The 26865-nt window shown below is 35.2% G+C and overlaps 1 protein-coding gene across 1 annotated transcript in view; it reads left to right on the top strand.

The window, feature by feature from the left end:
* FBXL17 (F-box and leucine rich repeat protein 17) overlaps positions 1-26865 on the top strand; it is a 500142-nt gene that overhangs the window by 310173 nt on the left and 163104 nt on the right. The window contains 1 exon segment of the mRNA XM_030326099.1: positions 24269-24345. Within this exon segment, the coding sequence (XP_030181959.1) occupies positions 24269-24345 (77 nt within the window).

Below are 26865 nucleotides of genomic sequence, written 5' to 3'. Positions count from 1 at the left end.
GGGAGGGTCAGGGAGAGAGGGAGATAGAGAATCTGAAGCAGGCTCCAGGCTCTGAGCTGTCAGCACAGAGCCCAATGTGGGGCTCAAACTTAGGAGCTGTGAGACCATGACCTGAGCTGAAGTCGGACGCTTAACCAACTGAGCCACTCAGATGCCCCCTAAAGATGTAATTTAATTTAAATTTAGTAAGAAAATACTAAAGAAAAAAAACCCTTAAAATATTTTACAAATACATATTTTCTGATTTAGAAGTATTAATAATGGCTAACAACTGAAATAATAATTGAGTGCTTATGATTATGAATCACTGTATGTGTATTATACCATTTATCTTCACAATAATCCTGTGAAGCCATTATCTCCATTTTATTGTTAAGGTCATAGACCATAGAGGTTAAATAATCTGGTTCATGGTCATACATCACAAGACAAAACCATGTGTGAACCTAGACCTCTGATTCCAAGTTCTGTGCTATAATGCTCCATATCTACTGATACATTGTTACAAATTTTATAGTTGCTTTATTGCCCCAAATATCTAAACCAAATCACTCCTACATTACCAAATCTGCACTCTACCTTTATATTCTTACATATTTAATGTCTGATAGTCAACTTTCATGATAAAAATCTCATGCCCACAAAACCTCAGAAATTATCTCCTTATTCCTACAAATCTTTTGGTAATTAATGTTTTGAAAGAAAGATATTAAATCTAAACCAATTTAAGAATATGGAAGAGGGGCGCCTGGGTGGCTCAGTCAGTTGCGCGGCTGACTTCAGCTCAGGTCATGATCTCGCTGTCCGTGAGTTTGAGCCCCGTGTCGTGCTTTGTGCCGACAGCTCGGCGCCTGGAGCCTGTTTCGGATTCTGTGTCTCCCTCTCTCTGACCCTCCCCCGTTCATGCTCTGTCTCTCTCTGTCTCAAAAATAAATAAACATTAAAAAAATTTAAAAAAAAAGAATATGGAAGAAATATTAAAAAGCTGTAATATAGAAGTGTCCATGTTATTCATTCTGCTTTGTGACTTTATTTGTGATATATTCTTATTTGTGACTGTTTCTTGAAATCTTGACATGTCAAGGAAAATATGTATCATCCTATTACATGTGTGCATCTGGATACCATAATTTTATTTAACCTATTCTACTTATGTTTGCAGTAATAGAATTTCTGTGTCATAGGACACAGTCACTGAAAGTTTTCTTAGTTTTGTCCATCCTATATCACTAGGATCCAGAATATCCCTAGGCCATGTATGGCGGTCCTTAAGTATATAAAATGAAGGGATGAATAATACCAGACTACATTCCAGAATGATGTTGATAATTTATGCTCCTGCCACATGTGTATCTGTTTCCCCATATCCTTCCCACAGCCAGATATGAAAGTTGACAACTAAGTCCACATTGTCTTTTTATAAATAAACTGCCTTTTGAGTGAGTCTAGAAGCTCCAAATGATCAAAACTCATAGCGGCAGCTGTGTTTGGGGTGGCTCCTAGACAGCAGTCATAATATCCACTGCAGTTTTAAAAGGCAGTGTCAGATTTCTAAATGCTTATTCATAATTCAAGATTTTATTATACCTAAATATGTAATTCTTATCATTTTGAAAGTTTGGTTTAGAGAAACTAAAATATAAAGTTTTCTATTTTGTTTCCCAAGATGTAAAGTAATATCTTCACCATTTTTACTATTTTTAAATAAAGTACCAAACAATGTCATTTTTAAATTTATGATGATGAGGAATTCTGGCATGGGGCTTTAGGCACTTATTATGTATTCATTTTATGCTGATTTGCTGCATTGTCATGTTTTCCAACAGCTTTGAGATAGGGGCTATAATTAAATCAAAACTATAGCAAAATATATTTTACTGAGATAATTTTTTTTTCTATTTTCAGTATATTAGAACATACAGCTAGGATTTGGGGTAGCTTTCTGTGATTATTGTCCCCAAAGTGTATGAATAAACCTCAAAATTAATTAGTACTGATATTCCACTGTACAAATGAAGACTGATAATTTTTAACAGGAAAAAATATTTTAATTCTGGTGCTTTATTATAGTGACTTTGAATATCTTACATAACTTGGCTTTTGGAAAGGAAGCTTATTTTAAGCATTTGTTTTCCTTTTAGAGCAAAGTCATCATCTCATTGTCTTATAACTAGCTAAAATGAACATTTACTTTCATTTTAAGCTACTGCCAATTCTTTTGTTAAGTAAGCAGAATATAAATAAATAACTTGTCATTTTCTAAGTCTAGTTGATATCAATACATTTTACTGTGTATTTTATCTTTGGTCAAATGCAAAACACAGCTTTTTGCAATTTAGAAAGACCCCCAACTTCTGATTTATAGAGGCCATAGTTGTGGTAATATGATCTTCATTCTAAAACTATAAACATCATATCATTTTCTCAATCTATACCACTTTAATCTGATATTATGAATCAATTAACTTAAATAGAAATAATATTTGGGACAGGATTTAAAACAGAAGTAATCTATGGATTCCATTAAGTTAAAAAGGGGGTCCAAAACATTTATTAAAGAACAACAAAACAAACTTGTAACTCAGTAGAAACTCTTCTTTTCTGCCCTTATGGGGATTAGTATTTGTTTATTTCAAGAGTTAAGGGGGAGGTAGGGATTGTAAAATAAAATATTAAAGTAGTTTGTATCATTTAAAATTCTATAAATGCCCACTTATTCACCAGTGTTCTGCTGAAGGACTAAGACCTTTTATTTGTACAAGAGCGTTCTGATGGGTGTTTCATATCATCTCACCTCTGCCAACCCCAATTGCATCATCAGGGATCTCCAGTTTTCAGTACATTAAAGTGGAATGTACACTAAGATACTTCTTAGCACTAAGAAGCAATATAAGTACAAACCTTCTAAATTTTAGACTTTCCCCTAAACTTTTAAGATTATCTCACACCTAATTCAAAAGCATTTTTAGTGAGTTACTTTTATCAGATATATGCAAAGCATTCGACGTAGTTTTATAAAAATAATTATCTCTTTTTCACTTTTACATTTAATTTATTATAACATTTAGTTAAGTTGCACAATTAGAAGAACAAATATGGATAGCATAAAGAGATTTTAGGGTAAACACATTAAACTACCATATGATAAATTTTAAAAATTTAAAGTTTATCATGGAAAGTTTCAAACATATATAAGTGTAGAATCAAAAAATGAACTCTTATGTACCCATCACCCAAATTAAACAATTACCAACATTTTGCTGTTCTTATTCATTAATTGATTTCCCTCTAACTTTTTTTTTTTTCCTGGAGTCTTTTAAATTAAATCCTGAGCAAATACTTATTTGTAAATTCTTTTTTTTAATGTTTATTTTATTTTTGAGAGAGAGAGAGAGAAAGAGAGATAGAGTGTGAGCAGGGGAGGGGCAGAGAGAGAGGGAGACACAGGACCTGAAGCAAGCTCCAGGCTGTGAGCTGTCAGCATAGACCCTGACTTAGGGCCGAACTCATGAAGGACAAGATCATGACCTGAGCCGAAGTTGACGCTTAAACCAACTGAGTCACCCAGGTACTCCCCTCATTTGTAAATTCTTCGGTTATCTCTAATGAATGAAGATTTTTATTTATTTTTTTAATTTTTTTTTTTAACATTTATTCATTTTTGAGAGACAGAGAGAGACAGAGCATGAGCAGGGAAGGGGCAGAGAGAGGGAGTAACAAAATCTGAAGCAGGCTCCAGGCTCCGAGGTGTCAGCACAGAGCCCAACGTGGGACTTGAACCCACAAACCGTAAGATCATGACCTCAGCCGAAGTCAGATGTTTAACCGACTGAGCCACCCAGGTGCCCCCCACCTTTTTTTTTAATAATTTTTTTTACATTTATTTATTTTTGAGACAGAGAGAGACAGAGCATGAACAGGGGAGGGGCAGAGAGAGAGGGAGACACAGAATCTGAAGCAGGCTCCAGCACAGAGCTCATGTGGGGCTTGAACCCATGAACTGTGAGATCATGACCTGAGCTGAAGTCAAGACACTTAACCAACTGAGCCACCCAGGCACCCCGATGAATGGAGATTTTTAAGTGTACACATACAATACTATTATTACAGCTAACAAGCAACACTAATTTCTTTAAAGTCTTTTTTCAGCTTATTTGTTTAAATTAGGATCTAAACTAGGTTACATGTTGCATTGGGTTGATACATGTTTTAGTTTCTTTTGGTGAATAATACCCCCACCTCCTACATTTGCATGTCATTTATTTGTTGAAGATCATGAATTGTTTGTCCTACAAATTTCTTACATTGTAGAATTTAGCTGATTGTCTTCTTATGGTGTCATACAATATGTTTTGCTACTTGCCCATCCCCCATATTGCCTATGAATTGATAGGTAAATTAGAAGCTTGATTAAATTGAGGTTTCTGGTTTTTCAGCAATATACTGGATAGGTAGTACCAGATATGTCTTAATTAAATCAGGAGGTGCATCACATCTAGAGATAATGGAAATTTTAAATAAAGTAACAATAGCTAAGATATGTATCATTTAATATGTGCAAGGTAGAATTCTAAACAACTTACATATATTATTTTAATCTTTACAAAATCCTTTTGAAGTGAATGTTATTTACCCCACTGCACAGTTAAGCAGAGTAAAGCACAGGGAGGTTTAGTAACAGACCAGATTTGGTCTGGTCCCTGGCTCTCAGACTGCGGAATTTGTGCTCCATAGCACTCTGCCATTCTGCCTCTTGAAAGCACTGACATTTCCAAATTACACTAAAAAGAAATGTGTTCCAGATCCTTCTAGTAAACATACCGTCTTAATTCTGTAAGCAAATAAATGTTAAAGGGTATATATTTTAAATAAAAAGTACTTTTGAACTATGTTGTTTACCTCATCTTCCTTCTTTGAAAATAATACCTTGTAAACCATATTTATTTTCTTGCTGTGATATTTACTCTCACATTGACAAATTGTGGTATTTTCTTTGTCCTGAAGTAGAACTTGTCATGGAAAGTGAATTTACTTCCCTCAGGTAAATATTTCCTTTCCAAGATCAAGAAGTGTAAGATGAGCTCCTTGAAATTAATAGCAATTTATAATTTTCAGTAGCCGTCACATTTTTTAAGAGTTTATTACAGTTTTTGTTCCTTCTTTTGCTTACCTAAAAATGAATATTATAGCGTCTTCTGAATCATTTTGGCTTATCTAGTGTAGAAGATAAGTCTACTAGGAATTCAGCAGAGCCCACTTCATGTTTCTAGTACATGTTCTTATCCTATTATTATACTTTTAACTTTATGGATTTCCATATACAGTTTTTCTCCTTTTAAATCCCTTTACATTTTGTTATTACATGCTTTTTATCCTTTATGGTAGCCAGATTTTTCATAGATATTTCTCCTCATAACTACAAATCATCTAGTCCTTCTGCTTAAAAATAATGTCCTACTTTGTTGATATATTCTCTTTTTTTAAAGTTTGTATTTATTTATTTTGAGAGAGAGAGAGAGAGCTTGTGCATGCTGGGGAGGGGCAGAGAGAGAGGGAGAGAGAGAATCCCGAGAAGGGACCCCAACACGGGCTCGATACCACAAACTGGGAGATAGTGACCTGAGCCTAGATCAAGAGTTGGACACTCAACTAACTGGGCCACCTAGGTGCCCCTTATTGACATATTCTTAATAAAAGTGATGTATTTAGTCCTTTTATTTAGAATTCTAAGTATATACAAGGGCATGACTTGTCAGCACCAATCCTTCACTCATTTCATTCAACAAACCTGTCCTGAGCATCGCATCACAGATGAGTAAAACATGGACCCTGCATGAGGTCAGAACTAGAAGTCAGGTCAGGATGATGAGCTATATACTTCATACAGTGGTCACAGCAGAGGAGAAGGAAAACCACGGGTCAGGAGCAACAGTCAGTCTGAGAAGAGACCAGCACTTGGGTCTGAATTAAGGGTTTTAAACCAATGTGGATGAATATACATGGTATTTTCAGGAATTGCAAACCTAAATGCCCATAAAAGCCAGACAAAGAATGTACACGAGTAAAGTAGATCAAATGTATTCATTAGGGAATGGTGGGGACTGTTACAACTAAAGAGCACATGTCTGATCTAAAAGCATTCATATTCAAATGTTTGTTTAAAACACAGACTCAGCCATATAAAATGTGGCTGGACCCTATATCTATGGCTCTGGTAAGATCTAAATATATTAAAAGGCATAGTGTTTTGAGAAAACATCTAGGTAATAAATGTGTTCAGTGCACCAAGTCAGACAGTTATGCAAAATATAAGTGCCAGAAGTCATTCTTAGTTTTCAATCTACATTGAAAGAAATAGGTGGTGAACAAAATTTGAACAAAAAAAAAGTGGCGGAATCATTGTAGTCCATAAAATGGGGGGATAGAGTGTTCCCAGTGAAGTAGCAGTCATTATAAGATCAGGCATTCTACTAGATTATTGTTAAGCAGACCAAGTGCATGCTTAGTGTATCAGCACCACAGGGACAACATAAACAATCTGGGGGGAAAAAAGAAAACAACTTTGATCTTCCTTTTATAAATTGTACAGTTTAGTGGATTTTTTAATTGTTATGCAATTACAGGTGAGAGAGAAACCATGTGGTGTTTTTTGTTTGTCGAGGACTTCATGGCTTCTGCTCATCTTTATCTGGCCTGGATAAGGCAATAAAATTTAAGATTCCAAGAATAGAGGGGCTAGGTGTTTGGCTGAAGACCAGACTCAGGGTGACTGGGTATGGGTGTTAGAAGCTGGGGTCAATAAGGGTGACCCAGTCTGGTTAAGCATCCGACTTTGGCTGACTTCGGCTCAGGTCATGATCTCACAGTTGGTGAGTTTGAGCTCTGTGTCGGGCTCTGTGCTGACAGCTCGGAGCCTGGAGCCTGATTTAGCTTCTGTGTCTCCCTTTTCTCTTTATACTCCTCCCCTGCACTTGAGCTCCTCTTTCTCTCTCTTTTTCTCTCAAAAATAAATAAACATTAAAAAAAAAAAAAAAAAGAAGTTAGGCTCAATAACAAATATGGCCCTGTACTAATATATGAATACACAGCCCGATGCCCATTAAGACTTCTTTCTCCCCCAAATAATTCTGAATGCCTCTTTATAATTAATGTTTGATATTGGTTGTACTATCTGTTAAGAGAGATTTCCAAACTTAAAGATTTCAGCTCTGTATTAATTTTTGCAGTAAACATGCATTTATTTTTCCTTGCAGGGATTTATAGACATTGATTCTAATCAGTGTTTAAAGTTCACTTTAAAAAGAATTAGACTGAATGTTTTGAAAGTTATATGGGATAATTGAATAATGTAGAAGTATAAAATGACTTTTAAAAGCTTCCACACAGTTAATAACTTTGCAATTATTTCTTAGTGGTTTCCATTTTTAAATATTGATATTATGAAAAATAATACAGTAGTGCGTAGAATTCTTACTGTAGTTTTACATAATTGTGAAATAAAGGTATCTTTTTCCCTCACTGAATACCAGACTTTGATCATGTAAGGTTTTTAGTAATATGCTTAAAGTTATTAATATCTTCAAGTTATCTTTATATTATGTATCAGAAGGCTCTTTCAGATGTAGCTGAAATCCTCAAATATGTGCTTGGCACATCTTAGTATGGCTTACTACGAACTTTTATATGTCTCGAGCCTTAATCGAATACTTTAAAAGATTCATGACTATTTCCCTCCTTGATCCTATTTGGAAGCCATGTTTACAGAATTCTTTAAATACCTGATGTTTAGTTGCTTTACCCAAATCATCTAGATCAGAGGTGAATCATTGTATGTAAGACATAAATAAAATTTACAATGGAGTGGAAAAAGATAAACTGTCAGGTTAAATTTTCTTTGATCTTTTCTTTTTCTGTGTTCACATATGATTATAGAAAAACATTGACTTTATCTCTTCAGCAGTACTAAGCATCTTAATGTTCACTTGAAATTTTCTGTATGTTTCAGTTAAGATTTTTATTTTATATATATTATATGTAGCTATGAAAATCAGTGGACTGCAAGTTTCTTAAAATTGGCCATTTTGCTTAAATAATTATAAATAGTAAAAGAAAGGAAAATCATTTGTTTTTATCCCCAGTAATTGAAGAAAATTCTGAGAGACCCACGGTATCCAACTTTTACTATTTGCTGACGAATGCCAAAGTCCTAATCTAGTTTCTGGCTATATATTTTTTTACAATGTTCTTGGTAATAGAATAAGCAGCCTACTTTGTAAGTCACAACATTCTATAATGTCTTCCACCAAATACTGATTTAGGTTATAAACCTTAAATGATGAAAAGCTTGGTGGTTATAGAGGAGATCATAGTTTGGAGCTGATTTTAAATTAGTTTCTAACTTCTAGTTCAACTTACGAGAGATAACGTGGAAAGCAACATATAAGGTAACATTGAGGGCTATATGAAATGACTAAGACTTCTTTCCTAAAATTATCTGATTACTGTTAGTTACACTGCCTGGGATAAAGATGATAAAAGAAATGGAATTAGCCATGAAGATGTCCCAAAGACCTAGCAGATGGAATGTTGCATCTGGGCCAAAAAGCTATTACAAAGAGTCTATACCAAGCTTTGTCTGTATAATGAGTAAATCCATATCATATATATGTACTTTTAATGTTGTGTGCATTAAAAAATTATGGAAATACAAAGATAAAGTTTAAAATATTGATCCGTTTCCAAATATAGTTTGTCATTGTGTAAGTATTTTCTTAAAAGATAAAAAGAGTAGGGGCATCTGGCTGGCTCAGTTGGAAGAGCATCTGACTCTTGATCTTCAGGTTGGGAGTTTAAGCCCCACACTGGGTGTAGAGATTGCTAAAATAAATAAACTCAAAAAACAGATATAAAAAATTTAATTATTATCGTGATAGAACATTTATGTTTTTTAATGTTTAGTCTTCATTACATACTCACCAGAATGTCTAGATGTCTGATAACATCAACAGGTGAGGACAGGAAGCAACTACAACTCTCAAAAGTGTTTGTGGCAATGTAAAATGGTACTACAACTTTGGAAGGAGATTTGTCAGTTTCTTCTAAAACTAATCATCTACTAAATACATACTGCTAATACTCTATGACGCAGCAATTCCAATCCTAGGTTTTTACCTATGAGAAATGAAAGCATATATCTACAAAAAGATTGTACAGCAATGTTCCTAGAAGCACTATTATTCGCAGTTGCCCCCAATCTGCAAACAGTTCACATGCCCTTCCAGAGAAGAATGGATAAAGAAACTTGGTATATTAATATAATGGAATGCCTGTTGTCAATTGTAAGTTACAATCAGGAAGAACTACTGAAATATGAAACAACATAATGAATCTCAAACCTTTATGCTATGTAAAAAAAAAAAAAAAGCCTTACACAAAAGAGTACATACTGTATGTTCTATTTTTATGAAGGTTTAGAACAATCAAAACTAAGCTATGGTAAAATAAAATAACAAAACATCTACAACTGTAGTTGCCTTTTTGGGTGGGTATGAGCAATGACTGACTAAAAGGGGGCATGTGGGAAGTTGGTGGGGTGCTACAAATAATCTTGATAGCAGTTCAAGGTAGACAGATGTGTGCTTTTGTCAAAACTGATTGCATTTAAGATTTATGCATTTCACAGTAGGTAAATCTTACTTAAAAAAAAAAAAAGAACATTGAACTCTAGTTAATGCTGTATATGCTGAAGTGGCTAGGAGTGAAATGTTTGCAGTTACTTTAAGATGCACCAAAAAATAAGTTAAATTGATGATAGATACCTGGATGGATAGAGAAATAGATGGATGGATACATGTGACATAAAGCGCATGTAGAAAATGTTAATTATAGAATTTAGGTGGTGGATAATGGGTTTTCACTGAACAATTCTTTCAACTTTTTGTATGTTTGCAAATTTCTGTAATAAAATGTTGGGGGGGAATGATTGTTTATTCTAAAAAAGACATACCTTTTTTGGAATTTATTCTAATTCAGGCTTTAGATATGGTTACATTCTTTAAAGTTTTCCTTTTTTGTCCCTTTCACAAATTAAAATTTTGTCTTATCCAGTAACATCATCATAATTGCACTTAGCTTGTTACCTTTATAAATCACATTCCTTGGTGCCACATGTATAATGGTTAGTTTAATAACATTTATTAGGCTTTGGATTCATTTCCTATTGGTACTATAACAAATTATCACAAATTTAGTAGCTTAAAAACAAAGATGCCAGAATACCTGGCCTCCTAGTCAGCCTTTCCCTGTCACCCACTGAATGGCCTGGGCTGAGTCCTCTCCTGGCATCAGCTGCAAGCATGAACAAAGATAGGTGTCGACATTCCAGCGCGCTCTACTTCCCCTTCACCACGTCCTTCCAGCTAAAAGTTAGCCCGTTGGCAGAATGGCCTGAACAAGAAAAACCAGCCATCCCACGTGCAATATTTTTGGTGGTTTCAGTGATATTTCCTTAGAAAATGCAAAAATGGAAGAATTCAGAAACTTGAATTTCAGTCGAAGTCTTTCCAAAATAGCACCCAGTCATAGCAGATTTCTAAAAAGAAACCAAACTCACGGTGTAAAACAGTCCCGAAATTAAAGGCCCATGTGGGGAGTGGGCCACCGCCGCCTGGAAGCCCAGGGCCAACCCCGCGCCCACGAAGCAGGCTCGGAGGGAAATCAGCAGCAGGAAACCGGAGGTGGAACCTGACCTCTGATGGATGGTTTTGCAAGACGGCAAGCAGACCCACCCGGGAGAACAGAGGCACTTCCTTCACACAACACAGACAAACCCCCCAGAGACAAGCCCGGGAAACTCGCCGAGAGCGGGTGGGGCAGGAGGGTTCTCAAGAACAGAGAGGCACATTCTGGAAAGAGAGGAAGTTTACAATACCCAAAGACAAAGAACCTACTAGAAAACTGGATGTTCCAGACAGTAACGAGGAGGAAACGAAAGAGTTGCTGGGAAGCTTCATGGAATCTTCTAGAAAAAAAAGAAGCACACTCCATCCAATCATAGTTTTTCCTCAGCACCACAGCCAGCAAGCAAGAACGGGTAAAACTCTTCCGGTAGGATCGGATCCCAGCCTAACGGAGAGCTCTTTCCGCCGGAAGCCGTTCCGGGGCGTCGAGTCGGCCGCCCTGGCAGTCGGCAGGCAGCGCCTTGTCAGCCGCTCTCGGCTTCTGAGCTCGCTCCCCCCACACTCGCGCCTCGGGACACACAGCCTCCCTCCGCCAGCGTCGCTTCCTCTCCTGCTCCCAGTTTGTACCCTCAACGTCGGGGGAGGAGCGAGTGAGGCCGGCTCGGGTGCTCTCAGAAGCCACCGCGGCCGGGCGGACCGCTCGCATTGCTCTGAGGGTCACAGGGTGTTGCCACAGGGGCGACCGGGCAGCGCACGCTGCTCCCTCAGCTTCCTGACCTCGGGGGGTTGAGGGGCCAAGTCAGACTTTTGTTCTGTCTTTAAACTCTTCCTATGGCAACCCTGACCAATTACAGAGCAATACCCCCAAAACTAACTTCTGGAGCCACCTACAGCAGAAAGGCAAGTCAGTTTACTTTTTGTAGAAGAGAAATTTGCCTCCTTTCCTTTTAAAATTCCCAAAAGGAAACAAATCTCTAACCAGGCACAGTTAAACGTGTCTGTTATTTCCAAAAGAAAGGACAAATCAACAAACACCCCACAAATATGTACCCTCTCATGACTGTGGAAGACAAACATCCAAAATCAGTTTCGTTGGGCCGAAGTCAAGGTGTCAGCCTCCTTCTGAAGGCTCTAGGAAGGAATCCATTCTTCCTCTTTTCAGCTTCTGGTGGCTACCAGCATTCCTTGGCTTGTGGCCAAATCACTGCTGTCTCCACCTGTCCTCACCCTCTGTGTCACTTCTCCGTCTGCCTCTCTTAGGAGTACACTAGGTATTGTTTGAAGAGCCTCATCAGATAATCCGGGAGAACCTCCCCCTGCAAAGACCCTTTTTTCCACATAAGGTTACGTTTATAGGGGCACCTGGGTGTCTGAGTCAGTTAAACAGGGGGCTTCAGCTCAGGTCATGATCTCACGGTTTGTGGGTTAGGGCCCTTATGGGGCTCCCTACTGTCAGCACAGATCCCGCTTCAGATCCTCTGTCCCCCATCTCTCTCTGTCCCCTCCTCTCCCCCCCCCAAAATAAATAAACATTTAGGGGTGGCTGGATGGCTCAGTCCCTTAAGCCTCCGACTTCGGCTCTGGTCATGATCTCCAGGTTCGTGGGTTCAAGCCCCGTGTGGGGCTCTGTGCTGACAGCTCAGAGCCTGAAGTCTACCTCTCTCTCTTTCCCCCTCCCTCCCTCTTGCTGTCTCTCTCTCTCTCTCTGTCAAAAATGAATAAACATTTAAAAATTAAACATAAAAAAAGAACCTAAATGTAAAAAAAATGTAAAAATGTAAATGTATAATTGTAAAAAAACCTACATTTATAGGTTCCATGGAATAAGAATTGTTATCTTTGGGGGCCATTTTTCAGCCTACCACAGGTGTTTTTTTATGTGCCAAGTTCTGTGCTAGGGCCTAAATAATATTAATTAACATTTAATTGCTTACTGTGTACCAGGTGCTATCCTATGTGTTTTATGTTAATTTTTTTATTAAGAAAAAATTTGATTTAGCATGAACTTATTGAACCATACATTTCTTTCTTGCATATGCCAACTATTAAAGCCCCAGAGTGCTAGTTTTCTGAGAAATGTATGTTAGGAAATTCTATTCTATTCTAAATAACCCTGTCTTATTTGTGTGGAGGATGTTAAAGTTGACAAGATTGTGAATCCCCCTTGGGAAGAGGCTTGGCTTATCCATCTTTGTATCCATATAGTTAGGGGCATAGTAAGGGTTAGTAAATGTTTGTTGAATAACTAAAAGCATCTTTGCAGACATTATGAAATGTAACCTTTATAAAATCCTTGGAGGCAGATATCGTAATTTCCATTTTACAGAAAAGATTTAGAAATCTTTTTGTTCATTTGGGAATGTTTTTGTTTGATTGGGGAATGTTGAACCCCATTCCCAACACTAGGACAGTGGATGCACCCATATACACACACTCACATATGATGATGACAGTCTGAGCATCTGAAACATATTTCCAGTATCTGTAACTGATTGATTTTGTATATGAAACATTAAAATTTAGCAAAATTCCGATGTAACTAAATCTATTTTATTATTATACTGTTATTAATCATGTATAATATAGTTTTAATTTTTAAATTTTTTGAATGGCCAGTTTCTCATGGGTTAAGTCCATAGTGGTATTAAGAAATGAGAGGACATTTTCTAAATGATGCAGAATATTTTGATACTTTTTTTTGAAACGTTAGCCTTTACCCAGAACTGCTTCAGGCATATCTAGTCTTTTTGTAGGTTCTTTTGAACATTAGATTTTTAAAAAATCATTGATATTATGAATCTTAGAAATAATCCTACTTTCCTCTTTACTTTGGTTCCTTGAAAGCTTATTCCAAAATCTTAACCCACTTGCAGAGGCTTTTCAGCACTGAATCGTATGAATCCCTTCAGGGTGAGTATACCCCTGACATTATTTTACTATCCGTATTTCTTACCTTTCTTGCCTCAAATATTTTCTTTATAATTTTGTATGCATTTCTAGTGGAAAAAACCTGAATGTAAGTAAACAAAATAAATTCAAGTCCCCTACTAATGATGAAATAAATGAATATATTTTTATATATTCATTATTACATATATATGTTATTTATAACAAGAATCATTACACATGTTATATGTAATGTAGTATGTTACATATTTGTATTGTTACATGTTATATATATTGTTTTCTTCTTTTTCCTCTTTATAATACTCTTTCACAATCTTAACTGAAGCCACTAGTTTGACTAGTACATCCCTGAGTTTATATCACATTCTCTGACTTGCTTATACTATTATTACTCTTTATATTTTCATTCACCTTTTTAAAAGTTTGGTGTGTCATTGAATTGCCATTATTTTCCCCAAAGCCCCAAATTTTGCTAAATGGCCTAAGTGTGTTTTGTTTCTGAGGACTACGTATTTACCTTTCAATAAAAGATCACAAAAAGGAATTTGTGCTCTAATTTTATTTTTTAATACAATTCTGTCATTACCAGGGAAGGACTCATGATACTTTCAGGACCCATAGAAGCACAAAACTGATCATCAGATTCCAAGCACATTTACCTGACATCCCTTTCAAACACCTGGCATTGCTCTTGCCTCTTTATTCCACTAATTACTTTTAAAAACAGTAAACTCTCTTCTCAACTCTCAATCTTGCTTTTTCTCAGAATAGCAGAATGAATTCCTTTATTTAGTTGGGTACTTGAGAGAAGTGGTTTTTTTTTGTTTTTTTTTTTTGTTGTTTTTTTTTTTTTATGCAGAGCAGGAATGTTAATACTGTTACTCCATTTTGCTACATGGTTTGTTGCTTATGCAGACAGAACTGTAACTATAATCAACAGTAGAGCATTGAGAAATATGCCAGAGATGTGCCGTTCATTTTGATATAACTTTAGAATAACATAAAGCTGAGTACTGGGTTTGGGAGTGTTGCTTGTTCTTGCTGTCAGACATGATGTTGCCTGCAAGGTACCCACTGTCTGAAACAAATGGTGAAATGATTCTTCCTTCCCCATGTTTTTGCAACTTTCTGCAAGGAGAAATTGGGCAATGCTTCCCTCCATGGTTTCTATCAGTCTTACACACTGGTTTCATTAGCTTTCCACCACTCTCCCTAGGAGCAGAAATGTGTTTCCCCTTCATAGGGAATAGACCGATGACTAGTCCAAGCAGAGCAACCTGGATTTTAGTGATTATGATATTTCAGAGTCAAGACTGCTAAAATTTGTACTAAGTGCATTTATAACAATTATGTGTTTGCTCATTTAATGATAGTATTGGTAAGGGAAAATGTATTAAGAATTACATTTATAGGGGCGCCTGGATGGCTCAGTCAGTTAAATGTTTGACTTCAGCTCAGGTCACGATCTCGTGGTTCGTGGGTTCGGGCGAGCCCCATGTGGGGCTCTGTGCTGACAGCTCAGAGCCTGAAGCCTGCTTCCGGTTCTGTGTCTCACTCTCTGTCTGCCCCTCCGTCCCCTCAAAAAAATAAATAAAAACTTTTTAAAAAGTAGTTATAACAAAAGAATTACATTCAAAAATGTATACACACATGCACATATATATTATATACTCTTCTGAATATAAATTAAATGGTTGATGATCAAGTCTTTTCATTGATGGATAGAGGTAAGAGAGAATCCTCTGGAAGTGTATTTTATAGGCAAATGAACTTTATATTAGGAATCATTGAATCGGCCTGGTAGCCAGAAAAGCTAAGTAAGATTCAATAGCCTTTCCCTGGAATTTCTGAAATTCATTCTGTTGTATTTACTTAAATATTATTTAAGAAGAAAATTTGGAGGACTTTGTTTCTATATCCTTCAGATAGATAAAAATTAACTGAAACCAGCCATTATTCTTTTGTTGGGATTTACAAAATATAAACTGCATACTTTTCATAAGAGAATTCTTGGTCAATGCCCCTTATTGTCATTTGTAGAAATATGTGGCTGTTTTCTTTCTTTCTTTTTTTTTTGAAAAAGAAATGTAATTGTTATTTCTTTTTTAAAGTGAAAAAGTTATCTTTTTGTGTAACTACAATGTAGCAGAACAATTAAGCATGACCCAATGCTTCCCTTTCCCATAAGTGTTAGAGCAAAGATTATTTTACCTCTGACACGAACATTAATATGTAATGATATGGGAGAAAACAAGAATAAAGCAGTGGCAGTTTCAGAGCTTTGGAATAGGTTTTTATGAATTCAGCAGCAATGATCCTTAAGCCTCAAAGGGTTCAGAGTTCAGTCTAGCCAAGTATTAGTAAAGTCAAATGTATGTAATGTCTCTGCCTTCATCAAGTCTGTGTGAGCTTTCCGTTTTCTTCTTTGTGGATGAATATGCAGGTTATTTTGTTCCCAGTGCCCTCCCTTTTCCAGCTCCTTAATCTAGAACTCACTCCTTTCCCTTTCTTTTTTCAGAACCTGACAAGAGGCCTTCACTATGCTTTTCTCCCAATTGCAGAATTAATTATTTTTGTGTAATCACTACTGAAAATCACCTGTAAAAATTCTTTTGTTGGCTTTTGCTAAAGCCAGAAATTTTCCAAGCTTAAAAATTTAATGACAAAGTACAGGCTTCCTGAGTATGAATACTTGAAGCGTAGGGGAAACATTTGGAGTGGAGAACGTTGACCTCCTTTCTTTGTGTTTTATTACAGCTATCTAATTATAAGCTTTCAAAGAAATCAAATTAGGTGCCCTCTTCATTGCATGTTAAAATAAATAATCTATTTTTTTCTTATCACTAAAACCATTTCTCAAGCAAAATTTTGAATGATACATTTGGATGTTTAAAATCACTGTTAGCCAGAGTGAAACCATTCTTTTGACTTTTATAAATTGTCTTTACCTGCTGTGTTTTATAGTCTTCTGAGAATTTGGCTTATCCAAAAAGAGATTTTGTGCCTTCCCAAGTGAGAAGGAAACCTTTTGTCAGCATCTTGTCTGAGTTAACTCCTTGGCTACGCAGGTCATGGGAGGTCTATGTTGAACATCAGTCTTTGGCTCTATCACAGAACTAGTATTGAAGCACAGGCCAGCTCCCAGAGTACAGAGGTTAAAGAGGCAATTAGTCACTACAAAGCCGACTTGTGGTGTCTTCTGGTAAGGAAGTACTTAACTCCTTCCTGAATGATGCCTGAAATCTCATCTTCTGGGTGCTTTTATATTCCAGTAAAATAATTCAGTCTTAGCCATTTTAAATCAAAGGTGAGCACGAAGGATATGATGTCCGTTAGATTGAGACTTTCTTATCTACTTACAGCAGTTAGGGTAAATGGGGTAGGAATGGGCAGGGTGATTATTATCAATTATATGTGGAATAGTCCACCTCAGTTTCATTTTAGTTGTTTGGAAGCCTAAAAATCTCTTCTAGCTTTAACATTAAAGTTTTTCTTTATTATTGGTGGTGGTAGTGGGGCGTGGTGTGGAGCTTGCCAGAATCTTGCATCACTTTTTTTCAGAAGGGGAGTGGCTTCTGATGAATTACAATTCACTAAAATGGACCATAGCTTTATATGTTTTTATATTCCTGAGTCTTTTTTTAAGGGCCTGGGATTTTGCTTCCACACAATAAATTTTTGTAACATGTAGAATAATAAAATCTTCTCTTTTGTCCTTTGTCTAAAAATATGCCAGAAAACCATAGAAGTAGCACCAGTCTTAACAGTATCAACATTGTGCAGTGCCGTATTCCCCCAGAGATGTTGGTAATAAATTGATGGAACCCCAAAAAGTTTAAAGGAAGAGGAGGTTTTTTAACTTTTCCTGTTTCAAAGTAACTATGTTTTCCCCCATTGAGGAATGAATACAATGCTGAATTAGAAAGTCTTGCCTTTACATTTCTTCCTCCTTTCTTTCTAGGATTTCCTTTAGTCCTGAAATATAACTGTTTTCAATGATATGTTTGTGTTTTTTTTGCTCCTAGGTGGGAACATTATTATTAACAATAACAAAAATAAACAACAGTTGATTTATCAAGGTTATAAGTATTATGTCCATCATTTTATAATAATGTGGCTTTCTGATTATATCTTTTAATGTTTCTAACACATAGTTTGCACTCAATAAAGCATGGTTGAAATAAATAAATAAATAAATAAATAAATAAATAATAAATAAAAAATAAATAAATAAAAGCGTTGGATCTTTTTTCTGTTTCTTGCATATTTTGAGGAATGCTCAGACTAAGTGAGCTCAAGTTGTTAAATAATGATTTAGTGTAGTTGTGGTAAAAGGATGGGACAATGGCTAAAATTAAAAACAAGACTTTGGATAAATGTATCTGAAATATTAAAGCCAAATCCATGTTTGTCACAAATTTGTTGGTTTAAGCTCCCTTTGGGGAAACCTTTAACCATCTTGTTTCTTAGTAGCTTAAAGAAGATGTACATTTTTAAAATAGTACAGGCTTCATTCTTTCCAAAAAACATTTTTAAAATACTCTGAGAAACATCCAAATTATATTAAAACATATTTTACTATATAAATGAAGAAGCAAAATATTTCAGTTAGAGCTGATTTGTAATGGTCATTCCTAAATATATTGGAAAATATTATTTTGTTGTTGTGTACTCCTTTTTCAGCACTGACTCCTTCTAGCTTTCCAGTTGGGAAGCCTACCTAATGTTAGAGATGCTTACGGAAAGGCTGGTCCAGAAGGATCAGCAATGACAACATCTGCTTTGCCTCCTCAAAGGTGTCTAAAGGTGCAAACCCCTAGGACTTAGGTTTCAATAACATTTCAATTTATAGGTCACTTATTGTAGTAGGTACTTACTGTAATAAGTCTACTTACTGTACTACTTACTGTAGTAAGTCTCTCTTCCACTATCCATGTGACAAAATGGGCATCAGTTCTCTACTGTTTTAAGTAGCAAATGCCTAAATTAATCTTAGGTCCACTAATCAGATATCGGCTTTCCAGAGAATAACGTTTCGTATGTGAGAACTTAATGAGTGTCCCACAATAACTATTGTTAACTGGTGGAGCTGGTGACATTTTACATGTCACTGCTAGTCTTTGCCCCTGTGGTATATTAAGAACATGCTCTGAGCAAATGCTTTTAGCATTTTCATTGCAAGTCAACCTTTAAAAAAAATATCTTATGGTGAACATGTCTACTATGAGAATATCTTCGGAAGTTTACATGAGAAAATAGACTTGCATATTTTTTGGTATCATGTTGTAAATGGAATAGACTAGAAGAATGTTTACACAAAAGTGTATCATAAAATACAAAGCACACTCAGCACATCATTTTGATGCTGTTGTGTCTTTCATTTGTCATGTGTAGTTGTTTAAGTTAAATACAACAATAACTACTGCATACCATTTCTGTGAGGTTAAGGTGTCCTATTACTAGAAAAAGTAACTGTAAATGGAATGTTTATAGATGAAATTATAGTGACATGTAATAAGGAGAAATGTACTATTATTAATAGATTATTGGGTCGATTCGTCTTGTACATGTTTACCTGTAAATGTGTCTTTTTTTTGTAAATAGAAATCGTTTATATAGGGCATTTTCTGAAAGCAAGATACACCTGTAAATCATGCCAATTCATTTGCTGCACTGGGATTGGATTATTCTTCAGTAAAACTCAATTGGAGGATTTAGAAAAATCAATCAAATATCATTATTCTTTCCATAAGATGCCAAATTGTGTTTTGGTGACCTCTGCTATCATTTAAATGACCTGAAGTCAGGATGAGCTTTTGTAGCACAGAATTGGAGTAAGTTTGCTCTGTTGTTGCTCTCCTTAGATCTTGTAAATCCTTTTTATTCCTTTTTCATTTGTATGTGTCTGTGAGTTGCAGCTTCTTATGCTTTTATAAGCTATGTAGCATAGGGTGGCTTATTGGCTTGCTCAGTTTCAAGAAATGATGAAAATGAAGTTCTATTCCTTAAACCCCCCAATAGATCACTTTTACAATGTGTTTGCATTTCAGGAGTTTTAAAGTTTGATCTCCATGTTTATTCAACCTTAAACATACCTAGCTCCCCATTGTACTTATTTGCCAATTACTTTACAGCACTTTTCATACTTTTTGTTTTAAATCTGTGGGGTTGTTTTTGTCTTGTTGCATTTTTTCCTCTCCTTGAAGTTATATCTATTATTCAAATCTAAAAGTGACTTAGGAAAGAACATCCTAAAGTTTATTTAGAAATTCACCAAGCCACATACTAATGCATCTCTAATGGGGACATTTCTTTCCACACCTCTAAGGTGATTGAGCCTGTCCTTTAAAGTGAGATTTGCAAACCAGTGTCTGGCAGCTCCAATTAGCTTCTTTTGGGTTTGAAGCACATCACAAACAGTAACAAGGTCTCCTAGGACACTCCTCTTGCAAGCAATGTAGTCATATTTCCTCATTAGTTCTTTTCAATTGTCACTAATGCCATGTTCTAGCTTTTGAGTAGGAGACAAAAAACATAAAAATTTGGTATGTATGTAGAATGGGCCATTGTTTTCCATAATTCAAGGCTCTTTTGAATTCCTTTGATAGTTTTGAAGCTTACACAGCTTAATTCATTAACCTTTACCCTTCACATAAATCAGGTGATTAGGAATCTATTGCTAAGGAGACAGATTTCCCCTCCACTGAAACTAAGTAAATGCTTTTTCTTCTGAAAAAAAAATCCTCTATAGCTGACAAAAGTAACCTTTTTGTTGCTTTTCGAATTTCATCAGATGTTTCAGGTGCATTTTAAAACATTATCAAAAGCAAGTGAGCATAACATTGCATTATTATAAATAATAATTCTGGATGCTTTGTATACTTTGGAGCAGGTTTTCTGTCACATTTTGGAATTCTAAAAGAGTTTATATGTATATATGTATGTATACACACACACATATGTACTCAACAGCTGTTACTCAAGAATTTACAGTGGTTGCAAATTTTAAATTTTTTTTCAGAACCCTGCCAAAGCATAAAAGAAGAAAATAATTTGAGGGAGGCAATTCAGAAGAAACTAAAATATATTGATCCTAGAACATTTGATTTGGATAAATTGTTCATATAGGCCCTCATGTTTATAGAGAATGGTAATACAGGCTTTCAAAGGAGCTAGGTGGTTCTGTGGGTCCATGGACGTGAGAATAGGGTATATTTCGCCAGATTTTTTATTTCTTCTTGTTAAGATATGTCTCACTTTATTTCTCAGAATTTAGGGAAAAGTTTAGCAGACTTGTGTTGGATATTTTTTTATTTGATAATCTGAAGTTTTCCTTTATGCCATTTTCTCATTATTAATTTCTCCTTAATAATCTTATAGATTGTTTCTTTCCCTAAGGATATAGTTCTTTTTCCAAGTTTTGTAATTCTTTATGTTGTCATGCATTAAGTGAGAAAGCTTTGAATGTACTGACCCATAGAGAATGTCCAGTCATACGATATTCTGAGATTTGTCTTTAGGGATGGTGGGGACAAGCATGGGGTGAAGAATGGGTAAAAATTGAATTCTAGATTCTGAGTTTAGGGACTCATGGCTTGTCCCTCAGGACAAAACTATAATTTATCACTGAAATTAATGGATATCCTCCTATGCATTATCTGTGAATAGGAGAGGGGATGGAGAAACAAAGGTTTTAAATGTGGTCCTTGTTTCTCTCGCTCTCCTTAAAGATTATCACTTTACAAACATTTCTTTTTTATTGCTACCATTTAAAAACTGACCCTTAAAAAATTATATAAGTACCTGTAGTCAAAAGTTTCAATAACTGCTACGTTTTACCACCTTGTTTGTTGCCTGCATAGTGCTATACAGTGAACTGGGAAATGCTGTAATGTTAATACACTAAAGGTCAGACTAGAGCCAAGACTCGAAACAATTATTTAGAGTAAATGTGGTCCACAGACTATAGTATTATGTTCACATACTTCCTGTAAATACATACTGTAATGGACTCTAAAAGTTTCAGGAGGAAAGGACAGTCACCATGCAGGTGTCTGTCTCATCATGACCTGCTGTCACTGCAGGCTGCCTAGGAAACTAGACCTGGACTAATCCCTGGATTTCAGGCACTAGCCAGTTGATGTGGGGCTCCATTTCCATCAATTTGCAGTAACAAGACAATACAAACTGTTTCCACTTTCAACTCTCAAAACAACAGGTATTTTAGCTACTTATTTGAAACACTCAATTTTGCGTAATATCGTGTTAAGAGTTTCAGCCTACATTCACAGAACTTGGGGTTCCTTGCTTCAAATATCACACCTTGGAATGATGTGATATTTACATTAAAAAATTAAGTTTTGCCACACATCTTCCAAGGAATTTTTTTTTTCTCTCCATGAATTTTTATTCAAGGAGTACCTCTGTGTTGTGTGTAACTTCTAGTACACTGGCTGTGATTACAGGGTAATTAAAAGTGTTTGGAAAACCTCATGCAGCTGAACTTTTAAAAACAGCAAAAATCCTAGGTGATACTTTGTAAAAGCAAAGTGCTTTTCTCTTATATTTCTTTTCTCCTTTTCTGTCTAAAAGATATTTACTGCTTTCTTCTTAATCATGTGTTATCTCTTGGCTGTCGCCTCTTGAATAAGCTAAATTTACTTGCCATATCTATTCATGATAACTTTCCTCTGACACGCAGTGGGGAAACCTGATGCTCATGGCCTTTCATCAGTTTTTCAAGAGTTTTCATCCAGTGATTGATTATCTTATTTTATGTGAATACTGGTTCTTGTTGCCTATGAAATAGCATTTGATCTGGCTTATACAGTGAAATCAATTTGTGTTATTTGCTCTTTGTAGTTTGCTCTGTGTGTCTTTAATGTTCCTATGTGCTTGTGGCATATCTTATAAAGAATCAAGTGACAGGAACACAGATAGGATATTGCATCTGGTTAGAGTTTTTTCACAATCAAATGTAAAATCAGGCATTTTGGACTATTTGGAAAGAGCATGAGAATAAAATAAATGACACAAACATTTCTGTACTAATTTATTTTATTTTGTAGTAGTCATACAGAATAGTGCATCTGTTAAACTTTTTTGGTAGGTGCTAGAGGAGGATGATGAAACGTACCTTTGGCATGAGAGAAGGTAGTCATTTCTTTTAATTTAAGGGTTTTGTATTTATCTAGGGTCTTTATTTTTATCCTTCACATGTGAAAATTCATTTTTAAAGTTGTAAATAAAACATAGTTGTTGCCTGTAATGTTTCATCTCCTTTTGCCCTTCCTTTTTTATGAGTTTATTCAAATATTACATTAAAGCCAAATGACATGGAATTAGATTTAAAATTTCCCTTTCATAATAAGCTCTATCAATGGTAATTGCATTGTATTGCTGTTTTTAAGTTTTCTGTTGTAGCCATGGAATAACTTCTCTGTTTTTGTCATAAATCGTTTTTTTAAAAAAGCCAAAAACAATGTTTATTCATTTATTCTGAGGAACTTTGAAATGTTTATCATTTCATTAAAACAACATTCTATAAAAATATCTTAAAGGAAAAAGTATGTCTTCTTTATAACTAATTTAACCTTCAGTAATGAATTATGTGAAGTAAAATCATATAAATTTTTCTGACATTTTATGAAGATTCCTACAAATAAGCCAGACAGCAAATAAAATATCTGCAAGGCAGAGATGGATACTCAGTAATTTTTTGATGGATTATACACACAGGTATCAAATTACTTGATCCTTACTTCCTAGAAAAGGTTAATGACTCTTTTTGCTTTTACCCTTTTACTTAACTGTTATTTATAAAGATTAAAACAGGGACTACATTGAAGGATGCATATTCCTACATTTCAGTATGACTGTACAGGTTTTTCTGATATTATGGGAGACTGAGCCACAAAACGGATGGCGTTGTTAATCATTATTTTTAAAGTTCATTCAGTTCTTTACCACATGTTCCGCTATAGCTATTAGAGCTGAGTGCACCATTCAAAAACCTTTTAACTTAAATGAAACCAGATAAGACTTTAAATCTTACATATCTTTATATTACATATCTATCTATATTATTATATCTATGCAATAATTCACTTAAAATATTAAGAATTAAACATTTTAAAGTAATAGATTTTAAGGTTCTTATGTGTTCAGATTTTTCTTTCATCTATAATTAATGTTATAGATTTTAAAAATATTTCTGATTTTTGTGGAATAAAGCACACAAAAATGTATATTTTAGTGTTATCAAACTCCATCATTAATAATTGAACCAAGAGCCCATCCATCTATATTCTAGTTTCATTATAATTGTTATATATCGTTTTATTATGTAAATGACATGTTCTTTATATAGCCTGTGTTTACTAATCTGTTACTAAATGTGACATTACTTTTACAGAACCGTCTCTTTTTCATCACTTTGGTTTTAAAATATACACTAGTCATAAATGTATTTAATCAAAGTCATTTAGGTATTACTACACTTGAGTTTAAAGCAGAGAATATAACACTTTTTCCTGACACACTTGAAAGAAGTTTGTTGAGAGAAGAGAGCTGTGGCATTCATCAAATGCTGACCTCTTCCTGTTACAGTCATGGCCAGACTCTTGCTAATTTAACTTGAAACGCATTAGTGTAACTCACCACTTTTTATGTGTGTGTTTCAGGTGTGTGGAGGTCATTGCAAAGGAAGGACAAAACCTGAAAGAGCTGTATTTGGTGTCCTGTAAAATCACAGATTATGGTATGTAATGAGTCCTTGTCCTATTCCTTTTTCTAGAATTAAAAAGTTACAAAATCTTTGAAAACTTTTTAAAAGAAATCAAGAGCTACTATCTCATAGAGACTGCTCATCTTATGATGTCTGATGATACCAAAGTAAATTAAGAAATCATGAGACGAGGGCCCAGAGTAAAATGAACATGCAGTGTCAATTTTTCACCACATGCAATCACACACTATGTGCATATGCACACATACACACTCACATTGGATTAAAAAGTATGTCTAAAAAAGCTGTCCAGTGAAAATAAGCATGAGCATAATTTAATATTTGATATAATAATAAGTATAACTAAAAAGTTATTACTTGAGTTAATATGCTTAATTTAATGTCATGTCAAATACATTCCCTGCTGACACCCCAAATGGCATGCTACTTAATGCTTTAAATTTCTTAAAGCTTTGGAAACTTCCACACGTAGATATGTAAAAAGTAAAGGGTATACATTTGGATGCAAGATTTTAAATTACCTTAATTTTCAGTATCTTTCTAAAGTGGAGAAGAGCAAGTTGTTTTAGAAAAAAATGAAAAGTACGAAATCATCTCATTGGAGTAATAAAAGAGTAACCTAGCCTTTTCTTTTTTGTTCACATTTATATATTTTTTCTTATTAATTTGTATATTTAATCTAAATATAGAGTTTTAAGCAGATATTTGGCATTCTGGGAGACTGAAATGGTTTTCTTTCCTCTTTTCTGATTTTTTAATTTGTTCATTTAAATTTGAGAATATGCTTTCTACCTTGAGGGAAACTAATAATTCATCAAGTTTTTTTTATTGTTAACTCTGACATATGCTAATAAATGACTCCAATCCTAGGATGTCATGCTGACCATCTGACCTGGGTTGGAGAGTTGTATTTTATCGGCTACTAAATTCAGCCTTTAGAAAAATTCTATGCGGGGCGCCTGGGTGGCGCAGTCGGTTAAGCGTCCGACTTCAGCCAGGTCACGATCTCGTGGTCCGTGAGTTCGAGCCCCGCGTCAGGCTCTGGGCTGATGGCTCGGAGCCTGGAGCCTGTTTCCGATTCTGTGTCTCCCTCTCTCTCTGCCCCTCCCCCGTTCATGCTCTGTCTCTCTCTGTCCCAAAAATAAATAAACGTTGAAAAAAAAAAAAAAAAGAAAAATTCTATGCAGCTATAATAAAAAATAACATAAAACAAGATTTGGCTTAAAATAATGCTAATTTCTTTTCAGAGTTTGTTTTTTATAATGGTAAATGAGCCTTATGTTGATTTATTCATAATGTTTTTGGGTTGTTGGTTTTTGTTTTGTTTTATTTTTCTTACTTATACCAGGCAAAAGGAGTGTTTTGATAGGTTTTTCTTTTCTTATAGTTTGTTTTCTGGTTTGGCATATTAGATTGCCCCTTAGATACAGTAATTCTAAAATCTTCAATATCTCCCTATTGTCTAGACCTTAGAGAGTTCTCTCTGTCCAACCCAGGGCATATACTCAATACCTATGGACTTGTTAATCAGCTAATATATTCATTCATTCCAGACTCTTTACTTAGCATTCAAGCTCCTTTACTCTTAGTCTCCTACCTGCCCCTCCAATATAATTTTATATATTTCTCTCCTTTACCTATTCAGTGCCAATGTCAGGTTGCTAATTGCCACTAGAGCTATGGATTAAGTTCCTTAGAATGAACTCTTCAAGGTCCTACAGTGGAAAATATTGCTAAAATGACACTCTGTCCCAGCACCTAAGTTAGCAAGTGCAAAGAAATGATTCAGAAGATACAGAGAGGAGAAAAATCTTTGGACTTGAGACTTGATCAAGTTCAATCTTTGTTCTTTATCTGTTCTTTGGCCATAGAGAAGTTCCTTCACATCTCTGAGGCTCAGTGTCCTCATTTTTAAAAATGGGGAATTCATGTCTGATTCATATTTAAGTACCTGGTACCAGGTCTAATGATTAGCATTGAAAAATGTTGCTTTCCTATATAGGAGGTGGAGAGGGAAAAATTTTTATACAAAATTCTTCTACCCTTTTTCCTTTCCTGGGTTTTGGAAGAGGTTTTTATTGTTAGTGTTGCTGTTGTCTGTTGTTATTATTTATTGCTATTGTTTATTGAAATTATCATGTTTTGGTGTTTAGAAATTTTAGAATTTTTTTCTTCCAGTGAGGTGAAAACTATGTTAAAACCTTGCCAATATGATTTACATTTATTCATATCTCTGAATTATTTTAAGTCGGTGGATTTCTGCACATTAGGATCACCTGGGGAATTTCTAAAGCATACTGATTCCTGAGTCTTATTCAGGAGTAATTAAATCAGAATTTCTGTGAGGTGGGGTCCAGGCAAAGGTTTTATAAAACCTTCCTAAATGATGTTATATCAGCCAAAGTTGAGAACAACTGATCCAGTCCATCTGAAAGCACCAGAGATGGACAGTTAGGGGACTTCCTTGCCATGTTGATGAGAAATCTGTCACAATATTTCCAGTATCTTAGTTCCTTCAGCGTTAAGCTCTCT

The sequence above is a fragment of the Lynx canadensis genome, chromosome A1, assembly GCF_007474595.2.
Source record: "Lynx canadensis isolate LIC74 chromosome A1, mLynCan4.pri.v2, whole genome shotgun sequence".
NCBI classification, from domain to species: Eukaryota; Metazoa; Chordata; class Mammalia; order Carnivora; family Felidae; genus Lynx; species Lynx canadensis.
This window is presented reverse-complemented; position numbering and strand designations above follow the sequence as displayed.